The sequence below is a fragment of the Typopeltis vanoorti genome, chromosome 6 (genome assembly GCF_054136105.1).
Source record: "Typopeltis vanoorti isolate ZY-2024b chromosome 6, IOZ_Tvanoo_1.0, whole genome shotgun sequence".
In the NCBI taxonomy this organism is placed as follows: Eukaryota; Metazoa; Arthropoda; class Arachnida; order Uropygi; family Thelyphonidae; genus Typopeltis; species Typopeltis vanoorti.
Window position 1 is genome coordinate 99,792,600 of NC_143554.1, and position 25,504 is coordinate 99,818,103.

General features: G+C 36.6%; 1 protein-coding gene across 1 annotated transcript in view; it reads right to left on the minus strand.

The window, feature by feature from the left end:
* cert (ceramide transfer protein) overlaps positions 1-24,951 on the minus strand; it is a 210,772-nt gene extending 185,821 nt beyond the window's left edge. The window contains exon 1 of the mRNA XM_090395057.1: positions 24,422-24,951. Within this exon, the coding sequence (XP_090251183.1) occupies positions 24,422-24,649 (228 nt within the window). The 5' untranslated portion in view covers positions 24,650-24,951. The remainder of the gene's footprint in view (positions 1-24,421) is intronic.
* Between the last annotated feature and the right edge of the window lie 553 nt (positions 24,952-25,504).

The following is a 25,504-nucleotide window of genomic DNA, read 5'->3' on the forward strand; positions in this document are numbered from 1 at the left end:
CCAGGTCTTGCTTGCCATGCCATTTTTACCAAAGAGGTTTAATAGAAAATGACTGAAGTATTTAAAAAAGGCTAAAGTATTGTAGGTCTCCCATGATGAGATCACCCCTGTGCTCCGATTTGTCACCAGGATTTGAAGGGGATAAATTATCCTTGGAAAGAGTGCAGAGGTCGATAACCAAATGATATCCAGGAATGTACAACATTAGTTATGAGAACAAACTGAGTAAATGTGGACTGCAAAGTTTGGTAAGAGTTTGTTTTATTTTTTGGCACAGGTATCTTTTAGGATTGACCGAGACATTAGGTAGTTACAAGGTTAACACTGAGGGAATTCTTTTACATAGTACAAGGGGAAGGAATGAAGATGGGGGGAACATCCATAGAAGTTGCAAAAGGAAGTGAAGAAGAGAGAGTGAGGAGTAGTTGCTTTGTATGGAGGATGGCTGAACCATGGAATGCATTGCCTAATAGGGTGATGAGAGCACAAACGGTGAATGAGTTTAAGGAGTGGTATGATACTGTTTTTGTCTAGGATGGGTCTCCCACAATGAGTTATGATTCCATACAAATCCTGAATAATATATGTTGAAAGTTTTTTCACTTGATTATACTATAAATTAAAGATGCTAAGAAATTATATTCTTGGATAAAGAATATCCAAGAATATAATTTCTTTACATCTTTGATTTTTAATAATAATATATATATTATTCACTAATAAGGATATTGAATATAGAAGGTAATGTACTAAACAAATCCAGTCTAAACAAGTAAAATCCAAGTACACCACTGTATATGCATCTCCCCTGTCCAAGGTATATGTCACTTTGTTATAGTACATAAATTACTGAAACATGATCTCCCCTTAACAAACCCATGCTGATAACCACAGAGAATACTGCTGTTATCAATCCATTACTGTATCCTACTTCTCACCAATCTCTCCAGTACCTTCACCACAACTCCAGATATACAGACTGGCCTATAATTTGAAGCTACAGCCTTATCACCACCTTATTGCAGTGGAACAATTTTACCCTCCTTCCACTCCCTTGGAATGTATGTTGTTGTTGTAAGACAAATTAAACAGGCATGCCAATGCTACTGCCAATTCCCTGGAATATTCCTTTAAGATGTGTGATGATATGTCATCAAATCCTATCACCTTATTGACATCAAGATTATTTATTTTCTCAAATACCTCCTGCTCACTCACAATTAAGCCATCCTCTCCTATGTCCTCTACACTTGAGATTCTCCTAAATCCACCCTGACCATGATGAAACGCCCTTATAAACTGATTACTGAATATCTCAGTGTTTTCTACAGCAGTTATCATTCTACAATTTTCATCCATTAACATCATCTTACCATGATTATTCTTTCTTCTACTTGCCACATATCTGAAAAACTCTCCAAGCTTTTTCATCGCCCTGGTTTGTCAATTTTTGCTCATACTGCACTTTTGTTTTCCTTACTGAGTCACACTCCTGGCTTATTCTTTATACTCTTCACGTAACCGATTATTGCCATTATTCATCTTGTACTACTACTACTACCTAAAAAGTACCTTCTTTCAGATTTCATGCTTAAGCCCCTCATTCATCCATTTTACACCTACCTTATTCAGCTTTTTAGCCTTCGGAATACACTTACACATTGATGCTGTTATGCATTTCTTTGTCAGTTACCAAGCAGCATTTATTTCCTTACCACTCAACTCCTCGTTCCATGCTATAGCTCCGAGCTGTCTCCTAAGCTTGTCATAATCACCAGCTTTATGCATCCATATATCCTTTCCTCATGGAAGTCTGCAATGGTTAGCCACAATCCAGGTGATCACTCTCACCAAATGGAGGAAATTGTGAAACACCACTCACAATTAAGTCCGCTGGTGAAATGATTAGATCTAAAACTCTTGATCCTTGCGTACCTCCTTGACATGCTGCCTGAGATAGTTATCTCTCAAAAACGAGAGAAATTCATTTTCCTTATTCCAAATGCTATCTCTTCATTCCAATCTATATCACCATAATTAAAATCACCTAATAAGTACCCTTCCCTTTGTTCACTAATCCAAGTTGTTTATACATTTCTTCATCACCACCTTCCACATTCCCAGACCTATAGCAACATCCAACTAAATGTCTTCCTCTCAATCTCCACATTACACCACACTGCCTCATAACTATTGCCACTATTTCTCTCTTTCATGTCTATCTTATGTGGACATAATTCCCCTGCTATCATCATCAGCAGCACCCCCCCCCCTTCTTGTCCTTTCTGTTCTCACAAAAAATACTGCATCCTTCCATTTCTATTCACAACATCCAACTAAATGTCTTCCTCTCAATCTCCACATTACACCACACTGCCTCATAACTAATGCCAGGAGTATTAGGAATAAGAAGGAAGAATTTTTGGTCCTGATTGCCTCTCTTCCTGGCCACAGGTTATGGGCATTAGTGAAACATGGCTGACAGAAGATGATATCGTTAGTGGGATAAAATGTGTAGGTTATAGTGTTTAGGAGGGACAGAGAGAATAAAATGGGGAGAGGAGTGTCATTGATGATAGCTGATGAACTGCAGCCAAGGAGAATTGACGTTGTATCGCAGGATAGTGAAAACAGCTCATATGAGAGTATTTGGTGTGAGATCGAGACTGGCAGAACAAAATATAGAGTTGGGTGTTGCTATAGAACAGGTGATGGAATAGATGGTGGAGATAGTATGCATAAACAAATTGATGAAATGAGTGGAAGGAGGGTAATAATTATGGGGGATTTCAACTATGGTAACACTGATTGGAAGGAGGAGAGGACACATGTGAGGAACGAAATGGATTTTATTCAATTATTAAGGGATAACTATCTGAGACAGCATGTAATTGAAAATACTAGGGGTGCCAGAGTGCTTGATCTGGTAATAGCATCTGAGAATTTGACTGTAATGAATATGACCAAGTTGCCACCTATTGGTGAGAGAGTGATCATAAGGTCTTGACCTGGGAGGTGGTTAAAGGTGTGGAATTTTCGATTAAGACAGGGTATATATAGAATTACCGTACTGGCAAGTATGACAAGCTTAGGAGATTGCTTGGATCAGTGCCATGGCATGTATAACTGCAAGGTCTGGATGTTGATAGAGCATGGGAAGTGGTCAAGGAGCATTTACAGAAGGTTATGGCTGATTGTATATCTAGGGTCCAAATAGTAAAACAAGTAGGAGTTAAATGGATGAATAACACCATTAAGCTTGAGCTGCAAAAAAAGAAAAAACTGTGGAGAGAATTTAAAGAAAGAGATGACCTGCAGGCACACGAACGGTATAAAGTGCAGGCCACCTTGTGGCCTGCACTTGATACCGTTTTAACGAGTGTGGTAAAAAAAGCAAAAGCGGATTATGAAAGGAAACTAGCTATGCAAGCTCAAGAGAATCCCAAACAGTTCTTTCGATATGCTGTAAGCAAAAAAAACTGTACACGGCAAAATGATTCTAAGGAATGACGATGGTAAGGAGGTCACTGAATTAGTCGATATAGTGGAATTACTAAGCGAGCACTTTGCAAGATTATATCATACAGGTGGTGACATTGAAAAAATGAAGGAACCATTACTTTATACAGGAATTGTGATGAATGAAGTGGAGGTGAATAGTCTATTACAGAACCTTAATGTGAATACATCTGTGGGATTGGATGGTATACCGGCACGGGTCTTACGTGAAGCGGCTAAAGAATTATCAGTGCCCTTGACCATGTTGTTTAATCTGAGTCTCGGGTCTGGTTTAGTCCCGAAGGTGTGGAAAGAGTGGAAAATAGTTCCACTGCATAAAGGAGGATCCAAAACTACTGTTGCAAATTACTGACCGATCAGCATATCAGGAGTCATTGTCAAGGTCTTGGAGAAAGTAGTCCAGGGAAATATACAGGAATGGATTGATGAAAATAAGATACTGTACGGGGGACAGCATGGCTTTGTGAAGGGTAGATCATGCCTCAGTAACTTGCTCAAGTTTTATAACACAGTGACGGCTGAACTGGATAATGGTAATGGGTTTACAGTGATACTGCTGGACCTAGCTAAGGCCTTTGACAGGCTACCACATGGAATTCTAATCCGTAAATTGCAACATATGGGAATGGATATAGGGTTGGTGAGATGGATAGGTGGGTGGTTGATGGAGAGATATCAGATAGTAGTTTATTCAGGAGTTGAGTCCAAAAGACGGCCTGTGACTAGTGGTGTTCCACAGGGTTCTGTTCTTGGACCACTGCTGTTTAATTTGTTCATTAACGATATAGGGAAGGATCTAAGAGGAACAGTTCATTTGTTCGCCGATGATGCAAAGTTGGGTAGGGCGATAGTGAATGCAGAAGATGTCAAAATCTTGCAGGACGACTTGGATAGATTGGAGTTCTGGGCTAAGGAGAATGGATGTCAATTTAATGTGACAAAATGTAAGGTTATGCATTTTGGGGTGAAAAGATTAGCAGCAGTATACCACATTGGTGAAACTGTACTCCAGGAGATTGATGAGGCTAGGGACTTGGGAGTGTTGATGGATAGGGAGATGAAGTTTAGGGGGGCACATTGCAAAAGTGGCTAAATCAGCTCATCAAATCACTTGGTTGTTGAAAAATACTTTGACGAGCAGAGACAAGCAAGTTATTGTACCTCTGTACCGAGCCTTGATAAGACCTAATCTCGACTACTGTGCCCAGATTTGGTCACCTAAGTTTCTTCTTGATGGGGAGTAGGTGGAGAGGATCCAGAGGCGAGTAACCAAGATGATAGCAGGGTCTATGGAATGAACTTTCTTGAGAACAGGTTGAAGATTTGTGGGTTGTAGAAATTAATTGATAGGGGGGAAAGGGGTGATACGATTGAGACATACAAATTGCTAAAAGGTTTCTATAGGATTAATTCAGAGGATATTTTTGAGATCAGGACTGGTGGTGGGAGAACTAGGGAACACCTATGGAAGCTGGGAAAGAGTGTGGTAAGCAAGGGTGTTAGAGCTGGGTTCTTTACTTTTAGAGTGGTAAATGATTGGAATAAGCTGCCAGAGTCCGTTGTGGGTGACGGTAAGCGAGTTCAAGGCAAGATATGATAGATACTGTGAGAATGTCGAATAGTTTGTATGGACGTGATGTTTAGGGCCTCCCTTGACAAGTCTAAGGACTCCCTGGAGTCACCCGTAATAATAATAATAATTCCATCAGAATATCATCTTCATGGTCATAAAATGTTAAAAAATATAAGACTAATTGATAAACTGACCACAGATATTTAATTTGTGCGTATGTTCGCACAATATTGCCTACTGGTTTTGCTAGCAACTGACTAGCTTTCTCGAGGCTTGCACAGTACAAAAAAAGTTTCTGACTCGATTTCTCAACATGTGGGTGATGCTCTGTTTATGATGGTTTGAAGAGTAACATAGATATTGTCCAGTATCCGTAGGTTTTTTGTAAATGGACAGTTTGAAATTGTTACCTTGCCTTTTAACTAGTATGTCCAAGAAGTGTAGTTGTTCGTTGTTTTCTACTTCTAGAGTAAATTTAATTTTATTGCGGAGTGAGTTGATTCTATTGACAAACATATGTAGGTTTTCCATGTTGTCCTGCCATATGATGAAGATATCATCCACATATCTCCACCATATTGAAGATTCAGGAGTAATGTTGAAGATTTCATTTTCAAATTTCACCATGAAAAGGTCTGCACATGGTGGTGACAGAGGGTTGCCCATGGCTAGGCTTTCTAATTGTTGGTATACCTTGTTGTTAACTTTGAAGACATTTGATTGTAGGCAGTGCTTGAATATCTTTGTAATATCAGTAGGAAAGAGATCTTTGATAATGTTCATGACTTCTACTGGTACATTCGTTTATAAGGATCCTACGTCTAGACTGGCCATTATGCCTGTTTGTATTATCTTCCTGTTTTTGAGTTTGTCAACAAATTGTTGAGAATTTTTTTATGTAGGATTCTGTTTGTCTGATTTTCCCCTTAAGTAAGTTAGCTAGGTGCTTAGCCAATAGGTAAGTGGGAGAGGACCTACGATCCACAATTGGACGAAGTGGCACTTCTTCCTTATGCACTTTAGGTGCCCCATACAGTCTAGGAGTAATGGGATGCGAGGATTTAAGTTTTCTTTTTAGTTCTTCAAGCCAAGTATTCATATTGCGGATCAGGAACTGTCCCAAATCGCTATAACATTATCGCAAAATGGTTATCCTCGAAACATCATCAACAAATTTCTATACAAAGATAGCCAACAAGAACAGTCTCCCAGCAAATTTCAACAGCAGTTATCCCCTTTATGGGTTCAATTTCCACCAAAATTGCGAGATTGTTAAAAGCCCATAACATCGGGGTTGTATTTAAACCAACTACTAGCATCAGACAGGTTCTAAGATCTCCTAAGGACAGTGTTCCATTTTATAAATATCCAGGTGTGTATCATCAGACAGGTTCTAAGATCTCCTAAGGACAGTGTTCCATTTTATAAATATCCAGGCGTGTATAATATTCCATGCACGTGCGGTCTTTCCTACATTGGACAAACTTCGAGAAGCATGGAAATAAGACAGAAAGAACATGTTGGCGATGTAAATCACAACAGAATGATCACCAACGGTTTAGCACATCACTTTTCAACTTTGAACCACACCATAGACTGGGATAACAGCTCTATGCCCTACGTAGATGATGATTATAGACATCGATTATTCAAAGAAGCAGCAGTAGTGCTACGTACAGGCAGCAACCTAAACAGAAATCAAGGGGCCATACTGAACGATACTTGGAAAAATCTAATTAATTCTCTCAGTTCAACAGAACTACAGTACGCGAATAATCATATTACGCGTGTTCATGATACTTAGTAGAAAGTCACAATTCATACAGACATGTCATGCAAATGTGTTACCTTGGCTACCTAACAGGTACTAACGTTTTTTGTATTCTTAAACCTTTTTTGCATTTATCATTTTTTTGTACTGTGCAAGCCTTGAGAAAGCTAGTCAGTTGCTAGCGAAACCGGTAGGCAATACTGCACGAGCATACGTACGAATTAAATATCTATGGTCAATATCATCTTCATTCAACCATGTTGCACTTATTCCAATGATTTCGGGGCAAATAAACTCAATCAGTGAAACCATTTCATCTCTCTCTCTTATGTCTGATACCTCTGGCATTTGTAAACAAATAATTCATTATTAGGTCTATAACCAGTTCTATCCAAGCCACTTGTTGGTTGCAATTTTCCACCACACCTGCCCAATCCCCATTTACCACATATCTGCTCAGTCTCAACTTCCCCATCCATATCGCAATACATTCACTGCCACTTTCAACATCCACTCTTCATATGCCATGTCTCCCTATTCACCTGGGCTCACCTCCCCCATTTCCTCTTGCATTCCCGATCTCTCTTCTCACACTATTACTGTTTCCAATGAAAGGTAAACAGTGCTGCTACTGTTTCCACTGAAACAGTAGTAGCACTTATTTAGTAATTTGGTATGCATTTTGTAAAGATAGCTAGAATATAGGTGATGGTAATACTTATTTTTATTATCTAGTATTTGGAGAGGTGAAATGCAGCAATGGCTAAAAAATTGAAGGTGTAACTTTTTTTTTCCCCAATCCACATGAACAGTTCTGCAACATGGCACATTAATGCCGCTGTGGGCAAAATGAAGTACATGCATTGCCTTTCTTAAAAAAATAAAAATAAATAATTAAAAAAAACATTTGAAAGAGCTGCAACTAATTTATTTTCTTAGGCAGACTGTTATTTGATTATCTTTCAATAGCAGATTGGTATTTTAGGATGCACTGTCATAAATGCACAGTGCAGCAGGATAGCAGTTTGAGTGTTGAGGATTTTCTTTGTCCCTTAAATGTTTCATAAAGAAACTAGCTGAAGAGGAAGAACTATTTGCAGCCCAAGCTAGTTGTTTGCAGAAAAATAAACTTCAACAAGGTAAGAGTCACCAAGATGAAAGCTAACATGAACAGTACACTTGGAAGAACTTAAAGAAACCCTTAAGAGTGAGAAGGATGAACATATTTGGTGGGTAAGTGAACAATATGTGAGAGATCACTGCTAAAGTAAATGCCGTACTTTTCCATGTATAAGACAAACCCTACTTTTTTGAACCCAAAATTAAGAAATCAATATTTTAAACATAAAACACAACACATTTAATATTTTTTTAAATATTCAAAGTATATTTAGTAATTAGATAATATTTTTAAGATACATACTAAGAAATTATGCATCACTCTCAGTTCCAGGAATATCATTTTCTTCATCACTATTAGTTCCAGCCATCACTTTCTTCACCCACTATGGCATCACTGCTGTCTTTTGAGTCACTATATATATATATATATATATATATATATATATGAGATCATCCTCAGTTCCATCCATGGCATTGCTGATTTCACATTTCTTGAAGGACTTCACAACCACCTCTTGCTTGACTCCATTCCATGAGTTTAGGACCATTTGCATACGTCAGTAATGGTTGTTTTTTTTTCACTCTTCCTGTCGGTGTCAAGTTATTACCTGCTTTATGCATCCATTTATTCCATTCTTCTTTCATCAGAGTTTTGAAAGGCTTGTTGACAGAAATATTTAGTGGCTGTAGCTGACCTGCAAGTCAACCAGAAATAACTGCTAGCTGTGTTCGCAAATCCGCTGCAACCCTTTTTTGTCTTTTCTGTTAAATGTGCTCGGATGTGATCAAACATGAGCAGAGTTAGCTTCTTTGAGAGCACTCCAGGTCTTCTGGACCAAATCTTTGCAAATCAAGTAGCCATGATCTCTTCATTCATCCAGCCGTTCTCATGAACTTGGACAAGAACGCCAGGTAGTATGCTCTTTAGCATATGTTTTCCTCTTAAAAATGAGCATAGGAGGAAGTTTGGTACCATCTGCAAAGCATGAAAGGACAACAGTATTGTGTCTTTTCATGACCACTTGTTTTTACTGCCACTGTTTTGACCTCCTTTTATATTAGCAGTTCTGTTGGAAGGCACATCAAAATTAAGAGGCACCTCATCCATGTTTGATGTGCCTTCCAACAGAATATTTTCGGATATTTTATGGGCTAGTGCTCAAAATATTGTGAATGCATTAACTTATCCAGGCAACAAGTTGTGATAATAATGAATGCTTTCAGAGTTCTGATTGGTTTATTCAGAATCAGAAATTAATGACATCAATCGACAGAGTTAACAAAGGCTAGTGTTGAGAGACCAACGGCAACTGTGGGTCTCTCAACCAGTTACCACCTCCCCCTCCCCCCCCCCCATGTATAAGATGACCCCCAATTTTTGGTCTAAAATTTTTAGAAAAAAGGTATTGTCTTATAATGGCAAAATACAGTCATTTGGTATTTCTTCTAATTTTATTAGAAAAGGAAAGCCAGGTGGAATCACAAGCATTGAAGTCTTAATAAAAACACTGCAAAATATCAACTTTCAAAAAGAAAAATACAGATCAGGGCAATTACCAAAATTAGATTAAAAGGAAAAGCAAATAAATGGAACAAGGAAATTCCCAAACAGATTAAAAAGAAAGGAGTCTAGATTAGGTACTGTTGACAGAATGTTAGATTCCATCAATATGCAAGTACAATTCTTCTGATGGAAGGATCATGCAGCATAGTTTGGATAGGTGAAATGAACAATAGTTGTCATGGACACTAGCTGAGTTTACAAGTTCAGGGAAGGATATTCCTAAATGGTGGTGTATATCATTTCTATTTATATATGGGTGTTTAAAGCCACATGTCAGAATGGCTGTGGAGATGATTTTTTATTATTTTTTTTAATGGATTTGTACTGTTTTCATGTATTTAATTTGATTTTTGTCTTTCACATTTTGTTTCTATTAAAAAAAAAAAACATCAGTAGAACTAAATTTATGCTGCCTTTTATGTGAGGAGTGCAACAACAACCAATCAGATCTGTATATAAGATAGTTAAGGGCATGCAATGTACATATGAAGGAATGATGAACATGTCATAACACATAATAAACACTGTCTCCTGACTATGTCTCAGTCCATCTCCCATATACGTAGGCTGTTCAATAAGTTATAAGACTATATTTATACAGAAAACAGATTACCTTTAATCATCATCATTTACATGGTCTTTTTCGAAGTAACTATCGAGAGACGCGATGCATTTGTCCCAACTTTGCATCCACTTCTTAAACACATGTGAAAGTCCGTTTTTTGAGTTCTTTCAAAACCGCCTCCACAGCTTTTACACATGCTTTGTTGCTTTCGAAATGACAGCCTCTTAGTGGTTTCTTGAGCTGAGAAAACAGCCAGAAATCGCACGGTGCGAGATCAGGACTGTATGGAGGGTGTGGTAGGATATCCATGTTGTTCTTCTGCAAAACGTCCACTACATAACCAGCAATATGTGGTTTTGCATTATCGTGGTGCAATAAGAAGCCATTCTTCAGCAATGGATGCTTCCTTTTGGAGTGCTGTACCATTGTCCGTAAAACATCCGCATAGTATGAGCCGTTTACAGTATTCCCGGGTTCTACAGCGTGTTGGTAAACAATGCCTTCATAGTCAAAAAAACATTATGGTCATAACTTTACCAGCCGATTTTACAGTTTTTGCTTTCTTGGGGGTAGGCGAAGACGGATGCTTCCATTCACTGCTTTGTTGTTTCATTGTAGGGTCATAGTGATACAACCAAGCTTCATCTGCTATAATGATGCGTTTTAAGAAGTTGTCGCCTTCTTGTTCCAGTCTCTTTCCATTCTGTGCACACATCCACTCGATGCTGCATTTGCTCCGGTGTCAAGAGTTTGGGAATCCATCAGGCGCAACGTTTCAGTCCCAAATGTTCAGCCATGATTAAGTGAACACTTCCCACAGAAATATTCAGGACAACATGCAGCTGGCGTACTGTAATTCTGCGATCCTCCTTGATGATAATCACTGCTGTGTTGATCATCGTCTCTGTGATGGACGTTGAAGGTCTTCCCTCACGTTCAAGATCATCCACATTTTGCCTTCCTTCCTTAAAAGTTTTATGCCAGCGAAAAACACTTGCCCTCGACATTGCTTCATCGTGAAAAGCTTCGCATATCATGTTAAAAGCGTCCGATGCAAGTTTTGCAAACGCACACAAAATTGAATCACATAACGCTGTTCCAAGGACGCTTCCATTTCGACGACTGGTCGCAGCTCGTAAGCGCGCCAAAACAAGCTTGCATTTAGTCACATGACACTCTGGCACATCAGCCTGTATACGCCATCTATCAACCTCTTTTGTTAATACAGACAGCAACATTTCTTTATTCCACAGAAATTAATATTGTGATGAGTGGTTTTGCGACAGTAAAATTAGTCTTATTACTTATTGAACAGCCCTCGTACATCACTATGATCATTTCTCTAATGCAAATCTGAGGAACAGGACAGAATGAGTCACATGAGGAATATGCACTATCAGGTTTGGTCCCATGCACTATAACAATATTATTTACAGAGGAGCATATTAGAGACATGAACCAGATGTACTAGATAGATACTGAGAGAAGATATGAAAGAATTGCAGGAAGAAGTCAAAAAGAGGGAGATAGTGAAAATGATTAATATACTGCTGAAATATGATAGTTCTAAGTTAAGGAGCGCTATGATAACAAATGATTCAATGTGCAGGCTGTGTAGAAGAAAGGGGGTGCAAGTTTTTAGATGTGTGAAGAAGGTTTGATGACTGAAAAGACTTGTATAATAGGGATGGCTCATTTGAATGGATTTGGCATTAGAAGCATCTGGGGAAATTATTTACTGGGTTGAGATCTAATTGAGAGAACCAGCAAAATAGGATTATTGTGGGAGGAGCAGTGAGAATGTGTGTGCAAGTACAACTGAAGTATGACACAGTGATAATGATATACAGGACAAGGTGTATGGTCATGAATCTAACGAAGGGATGGTCCTGTATACAAATATCATGAGCATCAGGAACAAAGGAATTGAATTTGCTGCCTTGGTGAATATGTTGTGAACTAGAATTTAGTATAAAGGTAGAGTGTTTTTAGAAAGGAGAATTACTATTAACGATATATGATCCGAGTTCAATTAGAGTAGAGACTCATGAAAATAATAATCTTCCAAGCAGCAGGGAGTTTGAGGCTATCTGGCATGAAGTATAAGTTAACAGGAGTGAAATATGTAGGCATTGCTACAGACCTGGCAGTTCAGTTGCCAGGGACAATGGAATTCATAGTCAAATTACTGTGATGAGTACCAGATTGGATAATTTAAATCATCCATAATTGGGTAGCAGAGAAAGCTCACGAGAAGAATTTGCTGACTGTTGCAAGATGACTAAAAGAAAAACATGTAAAAGAAAACTACGTCAAAGAGTGTTCGAATGATCACAGCATCAGAAAGGGTCGAAAGTAAGGATATGACTATTATGACACCAGCTGGTGACAGCAATCATGCTGTACTGACCTGTGAAGTAGCTAAGTATAAGGATGTTTGATTATGAAAAGTCATTACAGTAGTAATACTTGCTGAAATATGAAGATTAAAAACTGACAAACTCAAGAGAATACTATGTTCAGTTCCAAAAGTATCAGTAACTGAACAGGAAGGATACATCAGCAGTGAATGAGAAGCTTTGGACAGATGCTTAAATGCCATATCTGAATGTGGCCCTAGTCTGAAAAACAAATAGGGTGAGAGTAAAATGGATGTACACCTTATTACACAAAAGATCCATAACATGATGTGGGGAGAATATCATGATAATAAGGATAAAAGGAGTTATGAAATATATAAAGAGCAGATCAGCAAAGTTATAAGTACTGTAGAGTGAGCCAAATTGGAGTATCAAAGAAAATAGTGCCTTTAGCCTGCACGGCCAAAAAGAATTTTACCATTATACTGCAAAGTAAAAGAAAAAATGAATGTGGAAAAATAACTTTACTGAATGCAGATGGTATGTATATGTCAGAAGATGCTATGATTGTTCAAATGAGAGCATACCACTTCCCTAAGATTTATCAACCCAGTGCATTTACATGTTGCACAGTACTACCACTGTACTGAATGAAGAGACAGATATGTGAAAGGGTGGTTCTAGGATATCAGCATATATGCCAAAGGAATGTTAAGCTGAACTGATTAAGGCAGTAACCTAGTTGTATAATTTGAGTCTCAGTTCAAGAAAGATTCCACAGACATAGTAAAAAGTATGATAGCAATCATGATCATCAATCATCAAATTCCTGATATATAACCCCCAAGCAATATGCAGGCAGGGCCGGCTCTACCGATGCCGAAGGTGCAACGCGTGCATTTGCACGGGGCGGCAATTGGGGGGGGGGGCAAAATGAAAGTGAATAAAATGAAGATGTGGAATAATAATAATACTGCGTAAGATTGCAGTTTTTATAATAAGTTGACTAGTGCCCTATTATGTCCATGATGCTGTTTCTATTTCCGACAATCCGTCGACCAATGATACTCGCGTAATGCTCTTCGGTAATCGAAGCTATGAGAGTCATTCTTCACTTACTCTCTTTCCCCTCTATTCCTTGCATATGCAACAATGGAGTCTACAATAAAACTGCATTTAAAAGTTCATTATGCGATATTATATTTCCATCTTGTGCTTGTTATGAAATGAATTTCCCACTGTTAGCTGGTGTTAAATTCTGAATGAGAAGAATTATAATATAATAGTATCTCATTCAGAGTTTAACATATCTGCCATTCCCAAGGCCAATTTTGTTCATCAGAATAAATGTTAAAATATTACCTACTGTTGTGTGCCACTATTTTGTATAATATATTGTAATATATTTGTAAAAACTTGTAGTTGTTAGTTCTATTAATCATGCTAATTCTTAGCATTGTGTATGCATACCATGTGAACTAAACACGGGAACTTGGAACTTAATCCGATTATATGAATTGATGCCTAAGGCAAGACACGTGTACTAGAAAACGAGTACGAAGTAATTGAAATTTCCACTAGTCCTCTTTGAGTAATGGCCATCGATACTGTAATCTACAGAACGTTTCAGTTGTTTTTGAGTGTGTATTAAGGAAAGTTGATTTTGCTCAGTGTAAGTGACTGTTACAGTGATAAGTTTTTTTTAGAGTTTTATGTAAATTAGTAGTTAGTATAGTGTTTCAACCTCCATTAATTACTAAATAATACCATACTAATAATAATATTTAACGTAGGGTTTAAAACAATTTTAATATTCAAATAGATTACAATGTATGATAAAAGAAAAAAACTATCAGGTGCAGAATATCGCCAACGGAAACTGGAAAAAGAACGTGATGTTCAAAAACATAGCGGGACTTCACTTAAATATCTAAAAACTGAATCAGCTGATGTAGGACTTATTTCCTCCTGCTAGTACCGAAACTAATGATTCTGAGCTCATGGCGAGTACTTCTAACTCGGATCCCAGTAACATAGACATCACAAGGAATCTTGAAAATTAGACTGATATGACAATTTCCGAATCTAGAGATTTAAGTGATGAACTTGATAGGTACACTGATCCAACTAGATGGAATCCTTCTTTAAGCAATGCCGAAAGACTGGAAATCGTAAAAAAAGGGGCCACCAAAGAAACCAAACAGTGATTTCATTTTTCTGCGCAGATCTAATGGTAGGAAATTTTCATTAAATTTTTACACCAGGGAACTAAGTAATGGAGAACATATTAATTGATCTAGTTAGTGTATTCAAAAGATTCTGTATTTTGTTTCTGCTATAAGTTGTTTTCCTGTAATATAATGTCATTCACTACTGATGGGTATAATGATTGGGGTCTTTTGTATGTGTATCTTAATGAACACGAGAAATCTAAAAACCATTTGGATCCCATAAAAAGTGGATTGAATTATCATCCAGGCTTAAATTAGAACAGACAATTGATTCAATGCAACAAAAGTTATTAAATTCAGAAATTCGGCACTGGAGGAGCATAATAGAACGCCTAATTGCTGTTGTCCAGTTCTTAGGCAAACAATGCTTACCATTTCGTGGAACATCTGATAATTTATGACTCTAACAATGGAAATTTTTTTACAGCTTGTTGAACTGATTGCCAGATTTGACAGTGCTATGTCTGAACAGTTAATGAGAATAGCTTGTGGTTCAGCCTAACATTATCTTGGGAAAAATATTCAAAATGAATTGATTGCTCTCCTCTCTGGAACCATAAAAAAATAAATAATTTATATGGTTGAGAAAGCTAAATATTACAGCATAGTTGCAGACTGTACTCCTGATGTAAGCCACATTGAACAATTAACACTAATTGTAAGATTTGTTAATAAGGATCCAACTGATATCAACATTCATGATCATTTTCTTGGTTTCATTCCTGTAGAAGCCACTATACGTTCAGCGTTAACCGAATGTATCGTAAGAAAATTATCAGACATGAATATTCCAATCGCAAACATGCGTGGCCAGGGTTATGACAATGGACTGAACATGAAAGGAAAGCATTCAGGAGTTCAGCAACGCATTAGGGACTCGACCCCAAGAGCTTTTTATATCCCTTGCTGTTCTCATTCTCTCAATTTGGTGGTCAATGATGCCGCAATGTCATCTAGAGAAGGGATTTCATTCTTTGAAACGGTTCAGAAATTGTATGTGTTTTTCTCAGCGTCAACGCTGTGTTGGGGAATCCTTAAGACACATATCACAATGGCCAAGCCATTAAGTACAACTTGCTGGGAATCTGGAATCAACACTATTCGTCCTTTAAGATACTATATTGAGGAGTGTTATTATGCACTAATAGAAATTGCTGATGATGAGTCAGTAGACAAAATGGTGAGACACGAAGCTGAAATTCTTGCTCTAAAACTTAGAGACTTTAAATTTTTATGTTGTCTGGTTATATGGCACTATGTTTTAAATGAAATTAATGTTGCAGAGCATAAAGATGGAATTGTCTAGTGCCATAACAACATTGGGTAATGTTCTCAAAAGTCTTAAGAATCTCAGAAATGATAATTCATTTCAAAATTTTCTTGTCGATGCTACAACATTATATGAGAAAGTCGAAGCTGATGCTGATTTGAAACCAACATTCGAAAGTACCAGATTGCATCAGCAGAAAAAGCAACAAGATTATGAAGCAAGAGATGAACCTATTTTAGATCCCAAAACAAAATTCAAAGTTGAGTTTTTCTTTTTTATTATTGATGTTGCAACTAATTCTATTGAAGAAAGGTTCGAGCAATTGGAACATCACAGTTCACATTCTTCATTTTTATATAACATCTCTAAATTAAAATCTGAGATGACAAATGAGCTCTTAGACAATTGTAAAAACCTAGAAGCCGTTTTAACACATGAAGAAAATAGAGACATCGATGCAATTGAGCTATGTGATGAACTGAAAGTAGTGTTCCAAATTAGTACCAGAAAATATACCACCAATTGAAGTTCTTCATTTTATTGTTGAAAATAACTTTGCTCTGAATGTCGCTGTCGCCCTAAGAATATTACTGACATTGCCTGTGACGGTTGCAGGTGGTGAGCGTAGTTTCTCAAAACTGAATCTTATTAAAACTTACTTACGCTCAACAATGGCCGAAACTAAATTGGAAGGACTTGCCATGAACATGAAATCGAACAGAAATTAGACTACACAGATCTAATTTCTGATTGTGCAAATATGAAAGCAAGAAAAGTGTATTTTTAATCAGTAGATACTAAAAACAATATAAATTCTAATTAAAATAATTTGAAAATGTAACTCAACAGTTTATCATTGTACAAGTGAAGATCATTCCATATATGTAAGTAATAAATTATAACTACATTTCATTTAATTGTCAATTGATGAAGTCGATGGTTTATTTTATGAATATGCAGTATTTTAATCACTTTATCAGTGCATTATTATTAATGGTACTATATTTAAAATTAATAGTCATGAAACTAATGTTGAACATAATGGTTTTCAAAATTCCAAAAGTTAATTTGAAGTTGGTGGTGGGGTGGCAAGTAATGGATTGCATGGGGCGGCAAAAATTCTAGAGCCAGCCCTGTATGCAGGATATGACAGTACTCCATGAAAAATTATATCATTACTAACTTCCTATCTACAATTTTCCTCCAGATTAGTCTGTTACCTGTCAAGACTCAATATTATCAGATCTCATATTTCTATCTTCTAAAGCACTTTTTACTATATCAATCCAACTATATCTTGGTCTTCCTCTGGGTCTTCTTCCTGCCAACCTGGCAGAGAACACCTGTTTTTGCTAATCTTTCCTCAACCATTCTGTTTAAGTGACCATACCACCTGAGATTAGCTCTGCTAATGCATTCCAGGATGCTGACAATGTAAAGTTCTTTCCTAATATCCTCGTTTTTAATATGATATTGCCATCGATGCCATCTGTTCATGCCCCTAATCTTTCTCAGGACTCTCATATCTGCGGTCTCTAGTCTTTGGTCAAGTGTTTTACTTCTGACCCAGCTCTCGGATCCATACGATAACATTGGCTTGAATACAGTCTTGTATATGGCTAATGTATATGGGCCCAACATTAAAAAATAAATAAAAATAATGTAGTGTATTGGCTAATTTCTCTCTTATTCCATATATATTTATTCAGCTGACTTCCTACCATACTAGCTTTGTTGATTCTGTTGTCTATTCCATATTTAATTTACCATCTCACTAAAAATCGTGCCTAAGTAGCTGAAATGTTTTACTTTTTCTATAGATTCTCTAATCACAATGCAGTTAATATTTTCAATGTTTCTACCTATTTTCATTGTCTTTGTAATGCTGACCTTCATACAATATCTATTACAACAGTTATTCACTTTAGTCAAGAAATCTTGCAGATTTGTAGCAGATTTATTTAGAAGTATCCACATAAAGCAAAGAGCTGAGATTAACATCTCCAATTTTGATATCAGATTTAATACCACTTTCCTTCATAATGTAATCCATATAGATAATGAATAACAGAGGGGATAATGCATATTCTTGTCTAACACCAGATTTAACATTAAACCACCTTGTACCTCCTTAAATTCTAACTGCTGACTTAAAACTCAAATAAAGACTAAGTATTGCTTGATATAATGCCCGATTTACACCATATAACTGTAGCGTTTCGAATAGCTTTTCTCTCTCTCGGCACCTCATATGCGTTTTCTAGATCTAAGAAACTTAAATACAGATGTTTGTTATATTCCCATGATTTCTCAACTATCTGTCGTAAAGTGAAAATCTGATCCATACAGCCTCTATTTGGCCTGAATCCAGCTTGTTCTTCACTAAGCTTCTCTTCTGGAATCCTTCTCAACAGTTTCTCAAGTATACTTGCATAGATCTTACTAGGAACACTCAGTAGAGAAATACCTCTGTAATTCTCACATTCAGTTTTATTTTCCTTTTCATATATGGGTACTATGAGAGCTCTACTCCAATCATCTGGAATTCGTCCCTCTGTGCAGGCCTTCTGAACTATGCAGTGCAGCCACTGTAAGACTTGTGTATCTCCATACTTGAGCATTTCTGGTCAAATAGCATCTACTCCTGCTGCCTTTCCACATTTCAGGCTTTTGATGGCTTTTTCTACTTCAAGTATGGATATGTATTCCTAACTGCATGCCTAGCCAGTGTTTTTTACCACTGTGCTATCATCACTGTTGTTTCATTTAGCAATTTTTCAAAGTAATTACTTCATACTTCAAGGATATCTTTTTCTCCTGTTTTCATGTCACCTTTATAATCTGCAATTCCTTTTACAGCACTCTTTCCTCAACAACTTCCAGAATATCTTGCCACCTTCCTGATATTTATTTTTCAGGGCTTGCCACTGGATCTCCAAGGTTTGTTCCTTGTTCTCAAACTCTTTCATTTTTTCTTCGATCATGTCTGTATATTTTAGTCTATAGTTCACATCTGAAAGCTGCTCAATTTTTATTTGCTTAAAAAACTTTCTTACATGTTCTTCTTTTAAATATGAAATTCAATTTTATCCTGATCAAGACTAAATGGTGATCACTTCCAATTTCAAATCCTTTGTCCACTTTAGTGTCCTGCACCAAGAAGAAAACATCACTATCAACAATAACATAGTCAATGAGACTTTTCTTATTCCTTGCCTCTTCTCTCCATGTGAATAAGTTTTCATTTTTATGTTGGAACATCGTGTTAGTAATAACCAGTCCACGTCCTGAGCAGATCCTATAGGTATTTGTCATTATTATTAGCTTTGCTCTTTTCTCCAAATTTTCCCAATATATTTTGTATGTCTGACAATCATTTCCTACTCTGCCATTTAGATTCCAAATAATGACCAAGTTTTCCTTTTTCATTGTGTCAGTTGCTTTCTCTTAAAGCCTCAAAAAATTTCTCCACTTCTACCTTAGAACCTTCTGCGGGACCACTGGCACAAATAAGTCTCATTGTCCAGTTCCCCATTCTCATATTTGCCCACATCACTCTACTTGAGACTGCCTGCCATTCAAGAAGATTAGCCTCGTATTTAGTGTTGAATACTATAGTTACTCCTTTTCCTTGATTGTCAATGCCTGAATATAACATTTTGTATTTATTGCCAGTTTTTGCCCTTTTTTGTTTCAGTCACCACTATTATGTTGATCTGGTACTTATTCAATTCTTCAGCTGGCTCCATTTCTTTGCCATTCATCCTTCTTATGTTGATAATACTGATCTTGAACTCTGGTGATGTTGAGTTGGGGTGCGTTTTAGGATTTGTTCCAGTAGCTGGCTTTTCACTGTTTGTCCTGGTTTCCTGATGAAAACAACGTATGTATATATGTAAACAAAGTATGATAACCATGTCGTACAAAGGGGTGCAAAACTGATGTGCGACTACTGACCCATCAACTTCACTGGAGTAGTGGTGGTGACGATTTTCAAAGATGTTGTAAAGAACTTGCATAAAGAAATGGGTTGACAGACAAGTATGCTTTGTGAGAAATAGAATGGGTTTACTAAAGAGAGGTCACTGTTTGAGCAATTTGCTCATTTTATAATGATGTTACAGCTGAAATGAATTAAGGAAATGGATACACTGATACTACTGAGCTTTGCTAAGATATTTCACAGGATACACATGAAAGCCTGTTGCATAATTCAAGGATACAGGGTTAGAATATAAACTACTGACTTGGATAACTATGTGGCCAACAAAGTGAGTTGTTCCCCCCAAGGATCGGTCCTTAGGCCGCTATCACTCAATCAACACATTAAATGATATCAGGAAGGACCTGAAAAGAGATGTTTAATTGTTTGTTGATGATTCAATGATAGCAAGGCAATTAGGTATACTACTGGTATGCAGCACTTTTGACTTCAACAGGCTGGAACCATGGGCAAATGATAATGGCTGTAATGCAACATTAACAAATGTAAGGTTATGTACCTTGGCATGATAAGGATTCTAATGGCATGTTAAATTGTGGGATTTTTTTTTTTTATGTTGAGCCCATACAAGAGAGGTTGGTAGATCAATGTATAGTACATTAGTACCGTGTATGGGTTGGGAAAGAAGGTACTTGTTCACATTGGATTTGAATGAGTGTATATTGTATTCCTTAGGGAACACATCAACAGGAAGACTGCTCCGTAATATAGCAGTCTTCCAGTTGCAGGGATGAAAGAGGAGAAGAAACTTGTTCTATGGGTTTCAAGGTGCACTGTGTAGTGATGTTGAGCAGTAGCTGCATGTGTTCCAATGAGCTTAGTACTAAGTGGGGGAATTATTAATGCTATTTCAGATGAACATTTTCCATGGAAATATTTGTAGAAAACACATAGTGCAGAGACCGATCGTCTGTGCGAAAGTGGGGGAATGAGTTGGTAAGAGATGGGTCATTAATAAGTCTGACTGCTCTCCTCTGCATTGAGTTGGGCATTTTGAGGCCCCCCTCACACCATATGTGGGAGCAGTATTCGATGGTTGGGTAGATTTGTGATTTGTATAAGGTTAACAGCTGTTCAGAGGCGATATCTTGAGTGCAAGAGAAATCTTAGTTTTTTAGAAGCTGAGGATGCAATTGTTGTTATGTGTTTATGTCAGGAGAGGCTTGATGTCCTGATAATTCCAAGGTGAGAAATCGCAGGCTGTCTGGAAATTTGGGTGTTGTCAAAAATAATACTGGGAGAAAATGGTTCTTTTTTTTAAAATTTTTTTATAAGAAATGAGACAGTACTGGGTTTTATTTGCATTGAAATTTACTAGGTTATCTGAGCTCCATTGGAGAATGGTTTGGAGGTCTGAATTGAGGACAATGGTGGTTGCTGTTTTGCAGGTTGGAGTGAGTTGTGTGGAGTAAGGTTTATCAAAAGAAAGGGAGGAGTGAAATGTGTTGTCGTCTGCAAAACTGTGTATTGGGTTGGAGGTAAGCTGAAGTAGGTCATTGATATATGGTAGGAAGAGGGTTGGTGAGAGGACAGAACCTTGAGGAATCCTGGCATTAGTTGAATGGCAAGAGGATAAGGAACCTGTGCCAGACCCGATCAAATGCCTTGGAGATATCAAGTCCAACCAGCTTGAGATTCGCCACACTTCTCCATGGCATTTGTCCAGAGATGGGCAACAATGTGAGCAGATCTCCTGTTGATCGGTAGTGACAGAATCCATACTGGAGGTCGTTTATTAGATGGGTAGCTTCAAGGTGTGTAGGAGTTGGGAATTGATTTTTTCCATTACTTTAGACAGGACTAAGGTAAGCGAGATGGGGCAATAATTAGACGGCAGTGACTTGTTGCCCTTCTTGGGAATGGGTTGAATATAGGCCAATTTCCAGGCTGTGGGATAGATACCAGTGGAGTTAGGCAGTATATATATATATAAGCGACATAGGACAGGAGACAGTTCTGGTGTGCAAATCTTCAGAACAATTGGAGGAATGCCAGGGGGAGAAACTGATGAGGCTAGGGATCTTAGTGTTATGGTGGATAGGAAGTTCAAGTTCAAAAGGTCTCACTGCCAATACAACTCGAGGATAAGTGTGATGTAGAAACACACATTATGTTGGGATAAAGTCATTTTGCCTCTTTATAAAGCCTTGATATGACTGCCCCTGAACTACTGTGCATAGATGAGTCTGCTAGGTTCTGAGGGGATGAAGAAACTATGGAGAGGATGCAAAGAAGAGCTATAAAAATAACACATATATGGATTATGAGGGCAATCTAGACAATGAGAATATATTGACCATAGACAGTAAACAGGAGAAAAATAAATGATAGTGTCCTATAAACACTTCTGAAAGGGTGTTATAAAATACCAGTTGATGGAATTTGTTATATGAAAGGTAGGGAGAGAATAAGGGTGCGTGTGGTTAAGAAAGGGGTGAAAGCTAAATTTTTCTCTCACAGAGCACTGAGTGGAATAGTTTACCTGTTGAAGTAGTGAGTACACCTAGTGTGAATGAATTTAAGAGAAGTTATGACAGCAAGTGTGGATGATGTATAGGTTCCTGGAGGTCTCTGACAATACTATAAATCTGAATGCAATCATGGCAGTTGACTTAGATAAAATTTCTACATCTGTGTTAAGAGAATGTATGTACAAACTGGTAAGGATTTTGACCTAGTTGTTTTATTTTATTGTCAACTAGAAGTCCAAAGGAATGGGAAAAAATACAGAATGGTGCAACAAATAACAAACCAAATCATTATCTTTGGAACAAAGTGGTAAGTATTTGAATTCATGAATGAATAGGAAATTGAAAGTAAACTATGTATTGAGCAGTGTGACTTTCAGGGAAGTCTTGTTTCAGTAATTTGTTCTCACTTTTTGAAGTTATGACCAAGTTGGATAGATACACTATATTACTGAAGTTCATTAATAATACAGATATCAAAATGCTGCACGCAGGTAATAGAGCAACCATGCAGTACTTTCAATATAATAACCAACATGCAATCTCCTCGGTGCAGAAGACAAAATCTAATTTGGCAACACTGAATTGTGTCATAAACAGAGGAGAGTGAATGTCATCTATATAAATTTAAGTCCTCCTAAAAGTACACTATATCAATCGCATCTCATTACATTATACAAAACAAAGATACGCGTTACTTCTAAGAAGTTTTATGCAGTTTATTACTAATATTATTAAGGAAATCACCTACAGAAACATTATATAACTAACATCCCCTGGCTGTCAGCTGTTCAAGATAATGAAAAAGTGACAATAGATGTCTTGCATGTGCAATCAAATGAAGTCTGCATGTGACGATACCCCACGTGCAAAACTGTTTGCTTGCTTTCATACAGGATTAAAACAAAAATATAATTTGTCTATTATAATTTACTTACATATTTCAGGTTTGAGCACTTATGTCCAACTTTTGCACTTATTTTAATTGTCCACTAACCTATTGTCAATTAATATCAAACTCAATACAAGGAATAAACCTGCCAAAATAACATTTTACCTTGTGTACTTATGTAAATTTTGTCATGGCAAAATATGGCCTTAACTGTCCTTGTGCCAACCCTAAACTTATCTATTAACCAAAATAACAGTAGAAAATTAAACCAACCTGGAAAGAAAGAAAGAAAGAAAGAGAGAGAGAGAGAGAGCAGACAGCAGCCCATAAGAAATTTGGCCTAACTTTTACTATATAGAAGTCAAAAAAAAAAAAAAAAAACTCAACTTGGAAAGCCTTTTTAAATTAGAAATTGCCAACAAGATAGCATCAAAACGAATGCTAAGAGATCATTAGCAATTCAATTGATATATGCTAGTTTCAAAAGTCAAAATTTATGAACATTACTACTTCTGTTCATTTTACAAATTAAACAACAAGGAATATATATATTCCTTAAATGAAAATAAATTTAAATTATTATCCATACACTATATTTGAATGTGGTTATTGAAACGTATTAAGTAACATTCATACTTATTAAATGTAAGTATGGAAATGGCATATCGGAAAATTATAAAACGTTTTAAATACTTGTGATATCAATAAACAAAAAATAACATTTCGATGTTTCAATATTTTAAAAACAAATCTATTCTCCTCAACTATTTGGATCAATATAATTCTGAATACCGTGCAAATGACACGTGATATTTCAGGGCGGCATACGTCCTACCGATAGAAGATAAAATTCAAGCAGTGATAAAATGAAAGGTTGAATTTCTTTTGCATACACGTCAACGTTTGTTTACAAAATCTGATGAGAAGTTAAACTAAACGTGATATATATTATATATATATATATATATTTTTTTTTTTTTTTTTCAGGGGATAAGAATCCATACATCCACCCCCTCGCGATAACTACGACTCAAAAGACGAAGTCAAATGTTAAAACTACAATAAAGCATGTTTCAGGCTTACCTTAATTGTGGCTTTATATATACTAATTGCTCCTCGGCAACCATAAGCAGTATCATTTTCTGATTTATAGTATGCCAGCGTCCCATCCTTCAGAACTATGAACCTATCTTGCCAGCCATGGATATAGTTGGTCCATTTGCTAAGCGAGCCCTGCAATTCGGGTTGACTCAAACCATTTTCAAACTCTTCATCTTCATCACTGAAATTTATACTGTGTTCGTCAGACATTGCAGGATTGACATACGTTCACATATGTACAAACGAGCACAACACACACAAGCATTCACATAAAGAGCTCACCCAAGAACTGATTCCCTAAAATATGAAACATGATTCACAACATGCACAAAATGCCTTCAATCAAAAATGTGCATAACACCTGTATAAAAAAATGTTGCTGTTTATAAAGGAAGCACCAACCAACAGGTGTTTTCAACAGCATGTACGCTGATAGCACCGCTGCAGTAGTTTTTTAAAAAAAAAATTTTTAATTCAATAAATTACATATCAAACTTAATGGAAAAAATACATATGTGTGCGCGTGCGTCCAATTATGGTATAGGTGCGTTTTATTCAGGTAATGGAATCATTTATAAGGATTCAGAATTAAATAAAAAAAAAAAAACACTACTCTAAATTTATATATATTATTAAGCAAAAGTAAAAACTAACTAATATAAAGAAAAGTTTTAAAATCTCGTAATAATTATTATTGTTAAATGTTTTTATTTTGCTCTAAAAAGCTTATTTTATTTCTGTTTTTTTTTGTTTGTTTGTTAGTCTAATTCGATAAGTAATTTATATTAACAGTTTTTTCATAAATATTTATTTCATTCATTTTTCATTTTTCAGCTCATTTTAGAGCGTCAACATCAGGAATGGATATAAACACGTAATAATTTAAGTATTTCCTGGTTATGTAACATATGCTCTTTTATTTTTCTTTTCATGAAAATATATCCCACTCAACTAGCAAAAGCAGTAAATTTTCAAAATTACTGCATTCAGAGTAAAAATGAAATAAAATAAATCCGCTAACATCTTTTATTAGGCCTGTGTAGCTCAGTGGAATTAACAATTATT